Here is a 14,754-nt window from a genome sequence, read left to right as displayed (position 1 = left end):
ATATATATTGAAATATAATTTTCTAGATTTTTCAGATGCAAAATTATGAATATTTATTTTATAACCAGTTTCTTCTAATAGTTATTTTTCAATTTATAATATAGTTAATCCATTAAATCTCTTGCGCCGTGGTTGATTTTCAGTAAGATTTTATCAATTTTAATTTAAAAATCTTCTTTCAAATTTCTAGTTTGTGATCGAGGACGACCCGAGACAACTGTTACAGGAACTATTACCATTATTCTATATGCAATATAAGTATTTGAAAAAGAATCAAGTCTTTTTATTGGATTGAGTATATCAATTAGAGTACTATCATTTCTTTTTCTTTTCTGGATTGTATCAAAGATTCAACTTTTTTTTTCTCTTAAGTTTTGAATAACCGAATTCATACTTTATATTTGGCATATTTAAACTTTAATAAATACTAAAAAGATAATATATGCGTACGTATTGAAAATATCAAGAAAAATAAACGTAGATGAAACTAGTACTAAAAAGTTGGAATAGAAGAACCTGATTCATTAATTTGATGTGAAAATAAATATTTGTTGCTTTCAATATATTTCGTGTAGGCTTTTGCCTGATTGACGAAAAATACAGAATAATATGATCTCTTGGAGGCACAAAGAAAAATATAATAATAGTAACATTTGGTGAGAACTGAGAAAGATTAAGAAAAGGAAATTGAATATTGTGCAAACCAAGAAAGGAAGTGGAAAAGGTTTACATAATATTTAATGAGAAAAAGACTAAAAAAAAAAAGAATAATCACTTGATTTCTTCCATAAATTTTGCATTTATATGTTAGAAGCCCATTTTTAAGAAACAAAAATATGTGTTTTTTTAAACCAAAATATATAATAAGAGTAAAGATACTTAATTTAGAAAAATTATAGGTTAAAAAATGGGCCCCCTAAAATTGAGGGCCTAAAGCTTGGGCTTTAGAGGCTTTAGAGGCTTTACCCAAAAGCCGGCCCTAGACAAGAGCCTCATAAATCCCCTTGAAAGCCCTACACAACTCATGCATAACAACTATATAAAAACACTTGTAACACAATATTATAGTTCCCATGTGAACTTCAATAGGGACTTACAAGTTTGAGACTCAGATCATAGGAAAGAATTGCATGAGTTCCAACTAAAAACCTTAATTTAGGAAAATGAATGGAGTAGCAAACAATATCTTATAAATCTTTTTAATAACTTTTAAATAACCATATGAGACAACCGCATAACTCCACTGCTCTATGATATGATAATTTTCTTTATGATTTTTATAACTAAGTTTGTAAGATCTTGGACAGGGTTTTGTTACACACTCCTAATAGTATGTCTCAGACAATAGTCCAACACAATTACCCATGAGTTTTCCCTTATATCAAGGTCGGGTCATCCTCATCTCACATTCATTTTGTCATTTCTTGGGAAAAATAGTCCTAGTTATTTGGAAAAGCACACATAAATATAAATCTCAACTTTTTCAATAATGTCTGAAACTATCGGCACGATTCGATCTATCTCTCCATGCAATGAAGTATAAGAATCACATGATAACCAATGAAGGTAAAAACACTTTTTTTCATTTGTGTAAGCTTTGGTTGACAGAAATATTATCTGTGCTGGTGGGAGATAAAATATGCCCTGTGATATTAGTCGAGATGAGGACAAACTGGCCGGATGCCTCAGTTATCCAACAAAAAAATTATGAACCCACATGAGGTTAAACTTGGTGCTAAATTTCACACACTCAAGTTTCTTGCTAAGATATACTTATTTGATAATAACAGAAACAACAAAAGCCAGCAGTACTACATAGTAGTAATAATAATATAACTGGTAAACGGTATTGTCAACAACAATATGAAACAAGTACCTCAAGATCTCACTTAGAATACTGTCCTCATTCATAGAGTCAGATCCAGAGTACTTGCCCCTCTTCTTGCATTTTCTGTTGTAGCATTACTGTTACCATCTTCTTTAAACCTTGTAACCTTTGAAGAAGACAATGGTGAGGACAATGACAATGATAAGCTACTCCCATTATCATTATCATCATTGTTGCTCGGACTCTGCGTGTTGGATCCTCCAAAAGTAATGTCTCTTTGGAGAATCGGACACGAGTACGGCAGCATTTTCGGAAAGTCTGTGCAACATAGGTTATCACTTCCATTCCTTGGCTTTACCCCTAGAGATAAGTTCAGATCAAGATCACAATCTGAAACCTTTCTTTTCAATGGAGTCTGCTTCTGAAGATTTATGGCTCTTGCTTGAGCTTTTGCAGCAATATGAGATAATATTGGAGTGAGCTCACCACTATGACTTTCATGTTCAAGAGATAATACCATTTTATCTTTAATTTCATGTTTTTGTAAATTGGATCTTTCACTGATGAAAGAAGGATTCCTTTTACATAAATCTTCATTTGCTTCCCTACCATGGTTGCTACCAAAGATCCTCTCAGTCAGTGTTGTGTGAAATCCTCGACTGCTCCTGTCTAGTGTGCCTTGCCCCATCGTCCAATTACCATGACAATTCCAAGAAGCATCTTCATATCTGGAAAATGAGTTTATAACAAAGAATTATTTTTTTTCCTATTTTTTTGTTCTTTAGGGAAATAAAAGAGGCGGATGAAATGCAGTTTCAAAGGGTTGATATCAGTCGAATTTAGTAATTTTTTAATCGGTGCATATATAAATATACGTGTGAAAAATTAAATCACTGAAATTTTAACAAATACTAAGTTCTGAACACATAATTGCAAAAGTACATTGAACTTAATTATGAGAACTTAAACGTCGAATTCATCAAATTTAAATTCTCGATATGCTTAAGAGATGAAGAGGAAGTGATCAAACCAGGAAAGATGGGAATCATATGCATTACATACCTAAGAGTGGAATTGAGCCTCTGATGAAAAGTAGGGAACATAGGGAGTTGGCTCAAGTTGTAGATATTTGGATCTCCACCTTCCATAAAAAGCCTGTGATGGGCAATTCCTATAGGAAAGAACTCAGTCAAAATTTACTACCACCAAGAAAAAACTAAAATTTGAAACTAACAAAGTGAGAAATATTATAAAAACATACCTTGACTTTGGTCATCCATCTTCTTGCTTCTATACATCTATGAGACACAAATAGATCAAAAGTTAATCAGAGAAACCTAAGCAATTATGTTAAGTGAGATAACATTATCTTTCTCATCTAAATTTAAATGAACCAAAAACTTATAGATCTTGAGTTTTATTATAGAAACTCTAATTTACCTGCAAATGGCTCTTGACATGAGCAATGTTGAGTCCTTTTATGTTCATCATTTGAAGAACTAACTTTGGTGTTGCTCCTGCACCAAAAATAGAAGCAAAAGAATCGTTAAACAAGGCCAAATACTCTAATAAAACATTAATATTGAACTGTGCGACCATCTCATCTAAAAGCTTAAACTGTTAGAAAGAATACAGAATTAGAGATTAATTAGCTATTACAAACTCAAAAATGTTGTAAAAACTTACGATCTTGTCCACCAAGTCTTTCCACAGCATGAATGAAGCGAAGATGAAGATCAGGTGTCCATCGGAGTCTAGGCATCTTGGATCGTACATAAGGTCTCACAAAGGGTTTCTTTTCACTCTCTTCAACTGTACTATTGCTTGAGCTTCCTCCATCCTTAAACTTGCTCGAATTGTTCTCCTCATCATCCTCATATTTTCCTGAATTCGAGCTCGTCTTTGAATTACATCCAGTCTCACCACTATCCCCCATCATATTTTACTATAAGTTTCTCTTAAACTTGAGATTCTTGCAATATGATTTACAAAAAAGGAGAAGAAGGAAACAGTAAATTTTTTAGCATCTCCTGTGATGAATTAGGGTTTCTTACAAACTGCATAGCTCTAAACTAAATTTTCTTTCTATCTGAGGAGATAGTGGACATGAAATTTAAGAAGTTAAATGTTCCATAGACTGATGTCAGAAAAGGAAAATGGAAGTTACAGTTTTACGTAGAACAAATGGGAAAATCAAACCCTAGACTTGTAAAATAAGATGGAAGACACCCCCCCCCCCCCCTCTCTAAGCAATTATTTATCTAACTCTTTATTAATTATTATATGTATCCATGCATGCATGATTTCATGGATGATGCACATGATAATGAACACTATAAATCTTATAACTAAGGCAAAATTTACGTCATGTGAGGCCAGCTCTAAGTTGTAAAGCATCTGTAGGAAAGCAGCATGTCACGAAAATTGCCTTTTTTTAAATTAAAAAAAGGAAAGAAAAGGTTTCTTATTTTTTTCTCTTCAAAATAAAATAAATAAGGGGTATTATCACTTTTAGGCCGCGCCAGAAACTATTTATATTTGATAGCCGAAAAAAGTGTATAAAATTTGTGTAATTTTTTTATATAACATACAGAATGTGTATATATATACAGAAATATATATTTTTTCGGCTATTATTTTGACAACGGCTATACAGTGTCATTTTTCCTTAATAATATACTCCATATATCTTAATTCGTTATAACGTTCTTTTTCTTTTGAGACATTCTAAAATATTTGAGATCATTTTATTAATTTTCAAGAACTCAATTCATTTAGCTGATGTTGTTTCTGTCAAACTATTTTTTCAATAACTCAATATTTTTTCACACTGCCACTACTATAATATATAAGTTAAATTATTATATTAAGTTCTGTGCGCAACCAAACATTATCATACAAAAATAAGAGGGAGAGGTATTACATAGCTATCATGAAGAATTTTGATATATATATATATATATATTATCATCGTATTGTTAAATAATTCAGTAAATTGTGGACTGCTTTTAGCGGGCAAAGATATTAGGCGATTTCTTTTCATCTATTCAAATTTTGGTGGACGGAGTAATTACTCGACACCTGTAATGATGGGAGATAACATGTATCCTCTAAAATTAGTTGAGGTACGTGCAAGCTTGCCCGAGCGCCACGGTTATTAAAAAACATTGTGTGGACTGCTTCAAGCCTTCAACACATTGAAAAACATACCTATTTCTACCAATTTCAACGGGAATACAAAGGCCTATGAGACTTAAAATAGTCTTGTTTATGGACTGAGTCTCGGTAAGTCAAAAATACATTTTGGTTTCTCTTGTTTTATAGAAATGAAGTCTTGGGACCACACTGATCAATGAAGATTGAAATTCTCCCATTTTTTAATACCATCAATACCAAAAGATTCCAATATAAACTTAGCAGCTTATATCGGTTTCAAAATTTCCCTGCTCTTTCACATTGGAAAGATGGAAAATTTTCCATTGTTCGATTTGTCCCATTTGATCTATCCAGTTTATTTAATTCTTGAGCGACTTAATTGTCCTTCCACTGGACAAAATTAATTTTTTATCAAACATGGCCCAGAATTCATCTTAACATAACGTGATATATCAAAGAAAATTTAAGTGCAAAATAATGGTATAAAGAAGAGTATTTGAAGAGCAATTATCTTGGTTTGGACTAAAAATTTTAGCCAAGTGAGCATAACAAACATGAGTTGCTATTAGTCAAAATACTTATCTTCATATTCGATGTTTAAATCAAACTAATGAATGAAAAATATATGCTTTTCAATACACTTTTACTGCTTAATTACCATTATTAATAAATAGTATATAAGTAGTACATATATACCACCTCAATTTATTACTTAAGCGATAGTATACTAATGTGATTTAGTATAATATAGGAAATGATTTATATTTTTTCGGTTGTGCTGACACATTAAGTGTATGATGCCTTGCTGTATGTGATGTTGATCTGTATAACTACTCTTAAAGAAAGGAAAAGGATTAATTTGTTTTTGCATGTTTGCAGCTTCCTTTGCGTCGGGAATCACGGGCTTTGTTCCTACCCTATGCTTGGACCTACATACCCACCTTAGCTCTATATATGGAGTATATTACATGGCTTAAGTCTTCTTTAATATCGGTTGTGCCCGAGCCAGATTACGCGCACTTCGGTTATTTTATTGGATATATGCTAGCTTTCATCTACTCAAGTATCAAATAACTCTATCCATCAAGACTTGAACAGATACATGACGTAATTCTTGACATAGTCATATAATTAATCAGTGTCGTAGTTGGCTGCATGTTTAAAATAGTTGGAACGACTCAGCTAGTTATAAAGACGAAATAGCATTTTGCATTAAGCTTATTAATGATGAATCTCAAAAACTAAATTACTAGACTACATGATACGAGTAGAAAGATCAAGGGAATAGTCAATTGTTAAAGGGGGAAATCCTATTCGAATAGTGATTTAAAGAAATAACAAAAGGTTATTTAGGTTGCAAAACGCCAAAAATCTAGCTAGACCTCCAAAATAATATAATTAAACTTGTGCGACTCTCAGAGTGATTATTAATCCTAGACTATTCCTAGTGGACTTAAGATCTTTCTTATTTCACAAAGGCAGTATATCAGCAAAGCTGTTAGGTATATATATGCAAGTAGAAATAGAAATTAATAGTCAATGTAGTTGAATGAAAACGTATGTGAACTCAGTACGTATAGTTGAAGGGAAACCTATGTGAACCAAATAAATAATAAATATCCAATTCATGATGTGCCAAAAACTTAAGATCGATGCGACTTCCAGGATATGTTAACCCAAATTAGTAAAATTTGCTTCAGAAATTTTTTATTTTTCTTTTCTGTAATTTTGCATACGGTAAGCATATTCTTCTCACTTTGTAGATTCAAAACTGAAACAGCACATACAAAATCATCAAATTTCAAGAATTATTTGAAATTCCTTCTATGCATTACAAAGAAAGAAAAAATAACTTAATGATCGACAGCTATATATTGCATTCTTCCGACGTCTGTTGGCGTGGTATTTTGGAGCTGTGATTGAAGCTTTTGGAAGAAAGAAAAAAAGCCATAAAATATTAGGGTTACTTGTTTTCATCATATAATTTTTTTATATTTAATTAGATATCTCGAATTTGAGTTTTGAGAAGGAACAGATTCTTGTAGAGAATATTTTCCTTTTTAATTAGATTTTACTCAATTCGAATCGAGATTAATCAAGGGCCCAATACAATCATAGAACCTCGTGTGTGAAGCCGAAAAGAGAAAAAACAATTACAGGGTATTGTATTCATTATCACGAGCTTCTTGAGTCTAGTGATGCAAAAATGCTGGAAAATAGTTGGCCCTAATGGATTCCTTTTAACTAAACATCATTATAAAAGCAAATGATATGTGACTCGTGGTGCCACAAAGATGTCACCCTTTAATTTGTTGTGACGAGTGACGACTACAACAATTACAAAATTTGTTTTAGGTTTTCAATATTGGAGAAATTGGTGGATGCAATTGGAAGTTTGGTCTATCAACTACTCCCTCCGATCCAAAATAAGTGATTTTTTGGATGTTTTCACACAGATTAAGAAATCCATCTTTTAGCATTAATTACTAATGGAATTGACCATATTAACCTTTACTATCTCACATAAACACTCCTAACACATATTCCAACACTATTTACTTCAAGGACAATGTAGGAAAAAAATAATTAATTCATCCTTGAAATCTGGAAAAATCACTTATTTTGGACCACAAGAAAAAGACCAAAAAATCACTTATTTTGGACCGGAGGGAGTAGTATATATACTGCATGAAAAGTCTGAATAATATAGTGCCACAATAAATAAAAGAAGAAAATTCCTAATTAGAAGATAACCTAAATAGTCAAAGATTATTTAAATTAAACATAATATTCCCATTAAAAAAAACATTGAATAACGAAATGTGAGCTTCTTTTTTCAATAAAAAGCCGGTTAACTGCTCAAAAGTAAAATCTCTCAAGACCTAGCAGCTCCTCGTGAAACCCCTTTTTTTTTCTTTGGGAACTCCTCGTGAAGTTAATTAGCTTTTTAAAAAAAGCAAAAGGAATTATCAATATCAAGATCAATCACAATTACTTCTTGTATTTTAAGGATAGTATGAAAAAATTTATAAATTTTAGAAATCTTAAGTCTTCTTTGTATAGTCCATAATTGCTATTCCAAGGTCTAAATTAAATGATATTAAAGAAAACATGTGCAAATTCTTTAAATTAACGACCAATAACCAATATCTTGTTGCAAACAGTATTTCCTCTTTAGTTTTCCCTTTTATGGGTAACATAACTCCCAAAACCTTTCAAAATATTTATATAACCCTCTCAAGGTTATTGATTAAATTAGCTTTTCTTTCTGAATTAACATTACTTAACTAGGAAAAATGACACAGGTACCATTGTTCTCTTTTTTCTTAAATCTTTTTCAATATTCTTTATTTCTTATTATTTTTCTTTGCCTTTCCTTTTTCATTTTTTTTTATAATCTTCATTTTGTTTTATAAATATTGTAATAAATTAAAAGTATATTCTAAGGCATAATAAGGAGATTATGTATACAAAAAAAGTACGGTAATCCCTATTTTAACCAATAAATAAATATCTTATTGGTAAAAGTAGTGATCTTGCTCCGAAAAGGTTCACTGCAGCACGCACACCATCCTATGAAGTCAACCCTCAGAACAAGTTTTTATTTTCCTTTTCTATTACACTAATTTTTAATATGATGCAACTGTTAAATTTTGTAATGGAGTGATAAGTATTTTTTTATCTTTAATTAAAAATTTTGGATTCAAACTCTAAATACGAATTTGCCAAACATTTTACTCCCAAAGTGGAATTTTCTCTAAGCGAATTCGAATTAATCGAGCCCAAAGAAAATCGTATACCAAATTATAACCAAAAATGTTCTTAATATAATGCGACATATATAACATAAAGTTATCTAATTGCATATATTTAATTGGAGGTGTAAATAATAATGTTTCATAGGAATATGTGTGCCTATTAATGCGGATCTAGCATTCTTTGAGAATGAGCATGTCTGTCGTCTTATGCTCCTTATTTTAATAGTATTACTAGCCCTTATTGATCTTCGTAATAAAATTTCAAAAACAGTTCTAGTGATGCATGTGATGCATGTAGTATTCTTACATGCTGCATAGGCATACATGTTGTGCATCTCAAATCAAAAACTTGACCAAACGTAGTTTTAACAACCAGAGATAACCCAAAGATAAATATATTTACATAGTTAAGCAATTTGATTTTTCAAAAGTCAAATCTATATTAGTATTACATATTAGAATATTTCTAATGATTATCTTAAAGTCTTAGTACATAGGAATTTAAAACATTGGAGATAGGGCTTCAAAAAATAAAATGTCTTTTTTTTCTTTATTTTTGTTGGGGGAAGTGTCCAAATGCCTTATTTGGGGGCCATTATTTAACTTGTACCCTAAGGGCTCGTTTGGTATGAGAGATAAGGGATAATTGATCTCGAGATTAAATTTGAGATGAGTCTATCCCATGTTTGGCTGGGATAAACTCATGGTATAACTAATCCCGGGATTAGTTAGATTGTAGTTCTTTTATCTCTATGGGAGGATGGGATAACTAATCCCGGAATCATTAATCATGAGATAATTTGTTTCCCAATCAAACGACTCCTAAGTTCAGATATTACAATTTTACTCACTTCGGACACAACTTCAGATGTACTCGACTGAAGTAGTGTAATTCGCGTCTAAAATTACAAATTTTATCTGAAGTTTGGGATTTCATATGAAAATATCTTAACTGCATACAAAATAATTGGCAGCAATTAGACACATACGTCTTAAGTGCATCTTAAGTGTAATTTTTATGTCCAAGACGAACGTCTTAAGACGAACATCTTAAATGTATGCAAAATATTAGTTTCATTCAAGACGTATTCATCTTAAGTACAAAAAATATACTTAGTGTAATGACCCGATCGATCATTTTGAGTATTTAGCCCTGATCCCCTAATTTATACTTCCTCTATGTTGTATCATGATTATGTGACTTGACGGGGGTGTTTGGTTTTGGTTTCGGGTGAGTTTCGGAGTGAAAAGGGACATAGACCCTAAGTTGGAGGTTTAGGTTGTAAAAGTTGACCATAGTTCTTGTATGAAGACGACCCCAGAATGGAGTTTTGACGGTTCCAATAGCTCTGTATGGTGGTTTTGATCTTAAGAGCGTGTCCGGATGTTGATTTGGAGGTCCGTAGGTCATTTCGGCGTGAATTGGCGAAAGTTGGAAAATAGAAGATTTTGGAAAGTTTGACCGGGAGTTGACTTTATTGATATTGGGTCGGATCCTAATTCTGGAAGTTGGAATAGGTTTGTGATGTCATTTATGACTTGTGTGCAAAATTTGAAGTCAATCTGAGCTGTTTTGGTATGAATCGGATTTGTTTTGGAATTCGGAAGTTCATAAGTTTCTTAGGCTTGAATCGATGCGCGAGACTGTGCTTCAGACCTTGAGAGAAAAGAAGTTGTATGCAAGATTTCAAAGTTTGATTTGTGGCTTGATTCGGTGGCATTTTTGGGTCATGTAGTGTCGAGTGGGGGGATCAAGGTAGATCCGAAGAAGATTGAAGTAGTGTAGAGTTGGCCAGACCATCTTCAGCTACTAAAATCCGGAGTTTTCTTGGTTTGGCAGGATATTACATCGATTCGTAAAGGGTTTCTCATCTATTGCTGCACCTATGACCAGATTGACCCAGAAGGGTGCTCCGTTCAGGTGGACCGAGGAGTGTGATGAGAGCTTTCAAAAGCTTAAGACAGCTTTGACTACAGCCCCAATGTTGGTGTTGCCTTCGGTTTTGGGGTCTTATACTGTGTACTGTAATGCGTAGCGTATTCGTCTCGGTGCGGTGTTGATGCAGGACGGTAGGTTGATTGCCTACGCATCTAGATAGCTGAAGGTTCACGAGAAGAACTATCTTGTCCACGACCTTGAGTTAGCAGCTATTGTTCATGCCTTGAAGATTTGGCGGCACTATTTGTGTGGTGTCCCTTGTGAGGTCTATACCAACCACCGGAGTCTACAACATCTGTTCAAACAGAAGGATTTTAACTTGCGGCAGCGGCCGGGGTGGCTAGAAATGCTTAAGGACTATGATATCACCATCCTATATCATCTTGGGAAGGCTAATGTGGTAGCCGATGCCTTGAGTCGCAAGGCGGAGAGTTTGGGCAGTTTAGCATATCTACTATAGCAGAGAGGCCATAAGCCTTGGATGTCCAGGCCTTGGCCAACCTTGGATGTTTCTGAGTCGAGTCGAGTTTTGGCTTGTGTGGTCTCTCGGTCTTCGTTATATGATTGCATCAGAGAGCGCCAGTATGACGACCCCCATCTGCCTGTCCTCAAGGACACAGTTCAGCACGGCGATGCCAAGGCTATGTGTGCCCAATGTAGATGGTTTGCGTGAGTTGATTCACCAGGAGGCTCACAGTTCGCGGTACTCCATTCATCTGGGTGCCGTCAAGATGTATCAGGACTTGAGGCAGCACTATTGGTGGAGGCGGATGAATAAGGACATAGTGAAATATGTAGCTTGGTGCCTAAACTGTCAGCAGGTGAAGTATGAGCATCAGCGGCCAGGTGGATTGCTCGGAGGCTAGAGATTCCAGAGTGGAAATGGGAGCGGATTACTATGGTTTTTGTTGTTGGGCTCCCACAGACTCGGAGGAAGTTCGATGCAGTATGAGTAATTGTGGATAGATTGACCAAGTCAGCTCAATTCATTCCAGTGGAGACTACTTATTCTTCAGAGCAGCTATCTCAGGTCTATATTTGCGAGATTGTCAGGCTTCATGGCGTACCGGTATCCATCATCTCTGACCGGGTACACAGTTTACATCGTGATTCTGGAGAGCCGTATAGCATGAGTTAGGCAAGCGGGTGGAGTTGAGTACAGCATTTCACCCTCAGACAGACGGACAGTCCGAGCGCACTATTCAGATTTTGGAGGATATGCTTCGTGCGTGTGTGATGGAGTTTGGGGGTTCTTGGGATCAGTTCTTGCCGCTTGCGGAGTTTTCCTACAACAACAGCTACCAGTCGAGCATTCAGATGGCTCCGTATGAGGCTTTGTAAGGCAGGCGGTGTCGGTCTCCGGTGGGTTGGTTTGAGCCGGATGAGGCTAGGCTATTGGGTACTGACTTGATTTAGGATGCTTTGGAGAAGGTTAAATTGATTCAAGATCGACTTCGTACAACCCAATCCAGACAGAAGAGTTATGCGAATCGTAAGGTTCGCGATGTTGCATTCATGGTCGGGGAGCGGATCTTGCTCCGGGTTTTTCCCATGAAGGGTGTTATGACGTTCGGGAAGACGGGCAAGCTGAGCCCTAGGTATATCGGGCCATTTGAGATACTTGAGAGGGTTGGAGAGGTGGCTTACAGACTTGCACTACCACCCAGTCTAGCTGCAGTTCATCTAGTATTCCATGTTTCTATACACCGGAAGTATCATGGCGATCCGTCTCATGTGTTGGATTTCAGTTCAGTCCAGTTGGACAAGGACTTGTCTTATGTTGAGGAGTCGGTGGCCATCTTGGACAGGCGAGTTCAAAAGTTGAGGTCAAAGAACATTGCTTGTGAAGGTTTAGTGGAGGGGTCAACCAGTCGAGGAGGCGACTTGGGAGACCGAGCATAATATGCGTAGCCGTTATCCTTATCTTTTCACCACTTCATGTATGTCTCTATACTCGTTCGAGGACGAACGTTTGTTTTAAGAGGGGGAGGATGTAACGGCCCGGCCAGTCATGTTGAGTATTTTAGCCCCGATCCCCTAATTTATGCTTCCTCTATGTTGTATCATGATTATGTGACTTGCTGGGGGTGTTTGGTTTTGGTTTCAGGTGAGTATCGAAGTAAAAAAGAGACACATAGTCCCTAAGTTGGAGGTTTAGGTTGTAAAAGTTGACTGTAGTTTGACTTGTGTGAAGACGACCCCAGAATGGAGTGTTGACGGTTCCAGTAGCTCCGCATGGTAATTTTGGTCTTAGGAGTGTGTCTGGATGTTGATTTGGAGGTCCATAGGTCATTCGGCGTGAATTGGCAAAAGTAGGAAAATGAAAGATTTTTGAAAGTTTGACCGGGAGTTGACTTTATTGATATCGGGGTCGGATCCCGATTCCAGAAGAAAGAATAAGTCTGTAATGTCATTTATGACTTATGTGCAAAATTTTAAGTCAATCGGAGTTGTTTTGATATGAATCGGATTAGTTTTGGAATGCGGAAATTCATAAGTTTCTTAGGCTTGAATCGATGTGTGATTCGTGATTCTAGTGTTGTTTGGTGTGATTTGATGCTTCGAGCATGTTTGTATGATATTTTAGGACTTTTTGGTATGTTTGGTTGAGGTCCCAGGGGCCTCGGGTGTAATTCAGACCATGTACGGCGCATTTCGCATCATTGAGGAATTGCTGAAGTCTGGTTTTGCTCAGTTCTGGTTTCCTTCTTCGCGTTCGCGGGGTAAGTCTCGCATTCGCGAAGGATTTCTGGGGAGGCATTCGAGATTGTTCTTCGCGCTCGCAAAGGTGGACACGCAATCGTGAAGGTAAGAGAACTTGTTCACCGCGTTCGCATAAGAGGGGTCACGTTCGCGTAGCTCTGGCTCAGGGTGCATCGTGTTCGCGAAGAGGATTTTTGGCAGCTATGTATTTTGTGCATCGCGAACGCCAGGCACATTCCGCGTTCGCGAAGAGTAAATAACTAGGCAACAGATTTAAGTTTTAAAATTGAGGGTTCATTTCATATTTCACATTTTGGACTTAGAGAGCTCGGTTTGAGGCGAAATTTCGAAAGATTATTGGGGAAAGGATTCCTAACTCGATTTTGGTCAAATTACTCGAATCTATCATTGTTTTATCATGTAATTAAGGATTAGAGTTGGAAAAATTGGGGAAAAGTGGTAGAACTTCTTAGACTAAGTTTTTGAGTTTTGAAAGGCGAAATGAGGTCGGATTTGAATAATTCTTGTATGGTTGGACTCAATATCGAATGGATGTTCAGATTTTATTGGTGGGGTTCCGAGACGCGAGCCTAGGTTGACTTTTTGGGGTGATTTTTTAATTCTATGCAAAGATCGTAATTTCATTATTTGAATTATTTTCCTATAGTTATATTTATAATATGAAACTATTTTGGCTAGATTTGAGCCACTCGGAGTTGGACAATCGAGGAAAAGCCTTCTAGTTGATTGATTTAGCATGAAGTGACTTGCCTAACCTTGTATTGGGGGAATTATCCCTTAGGATTTGCTATTGTTGTGATAATTGTGATATGTGAAAGCCGTGCACGCAAGGTGACGAGTGTGTACACGGGCTAAATATTAAAATTTCCGGTTTTTAGCTATGTAGATTCCGTTCGTGCTTAATTGAGTTACTTTAACATTTTATAGTCATCATATTTAGTCTAATTACACATGTCTACTCGTCTTATCTCTTACTTGCTAATTGCTCGTTTCCTTATTCCGTATTTATTATTTAACTGTTGAATTCTTACTTGAAATTGCTATCTCTTGGAATATGTTGTTGTTGAAATTGGTATTGAGTTGCAAAGGTCGTGATTCCTAATGAGGCAGAGTGTTAAGTTGGGAGATATCATTCCATTGAGTTATTCTTCCGATTATTGTTGTTGAGACTTTGTGTACATTGTGGTTGAGCCGTGGGCTCCTTATTGTGAAATTATGTTATTGTTTGGTTCCTCTGGCAAATTGTGATATTGGGCACTTGAGGTGCGATTTGTGATATGTTGTGATATTGATACACATGCGGTAGTATAAAGTCTGGGTGTTGAAACGCATGCGGTAAGATAAGGTGG

The 14,754-nt window shown here is 35.5% G+C and overlaps 1 protein-coding gene across 1 annotated transcript; it reads right to left on the bottom strand.

Annotated features, from left to right (window-relative positions):
- On the bottom strand, window positions 1,756-4,038 carry LOC109229349 (two-component response regulator ORR24-like). The gene is made up of 5 exons (XM_019394757.1): window positions 3,515-4,038; window positions 3,269-3,345; window positions 3,090-3,126; window positions 2,891-2,999; window positions 1,756-2,556 (listed from the first exon to the last, which is right to left on the bottom strand). The coding sequence occupies exons 1-5, from the start codon at window positions 3,765-3,767 to the stop codon at window positions 1,908-1,910; spliced, it is 1,125 nt and encodes a 374-aa protein (XP_019250302.1). The 5' UTR covers window positions 3,768-4,038; the 3' UTR covers window positions 1,756-1,907.

This window comes from Nicotiana attenuata, chromosome 7 (genome assembly GCF_001879085.1).
Source record: "Nicotiana attenuata strain UT chromosome 7, NIATTr2, whole genome shotgun sequence".
NCBI lineage: Eukaryota > Viridiplantae > Streptophyta > Magnoliopsida > Solanales > Solanaceae > Nicotiana > Nicotiana attenuata.
The sequence above is the reverse complement of the archived record's forward strand: the minus strand, read 5'-3'. Positions and strand labels throughout refer to the sequence as shown.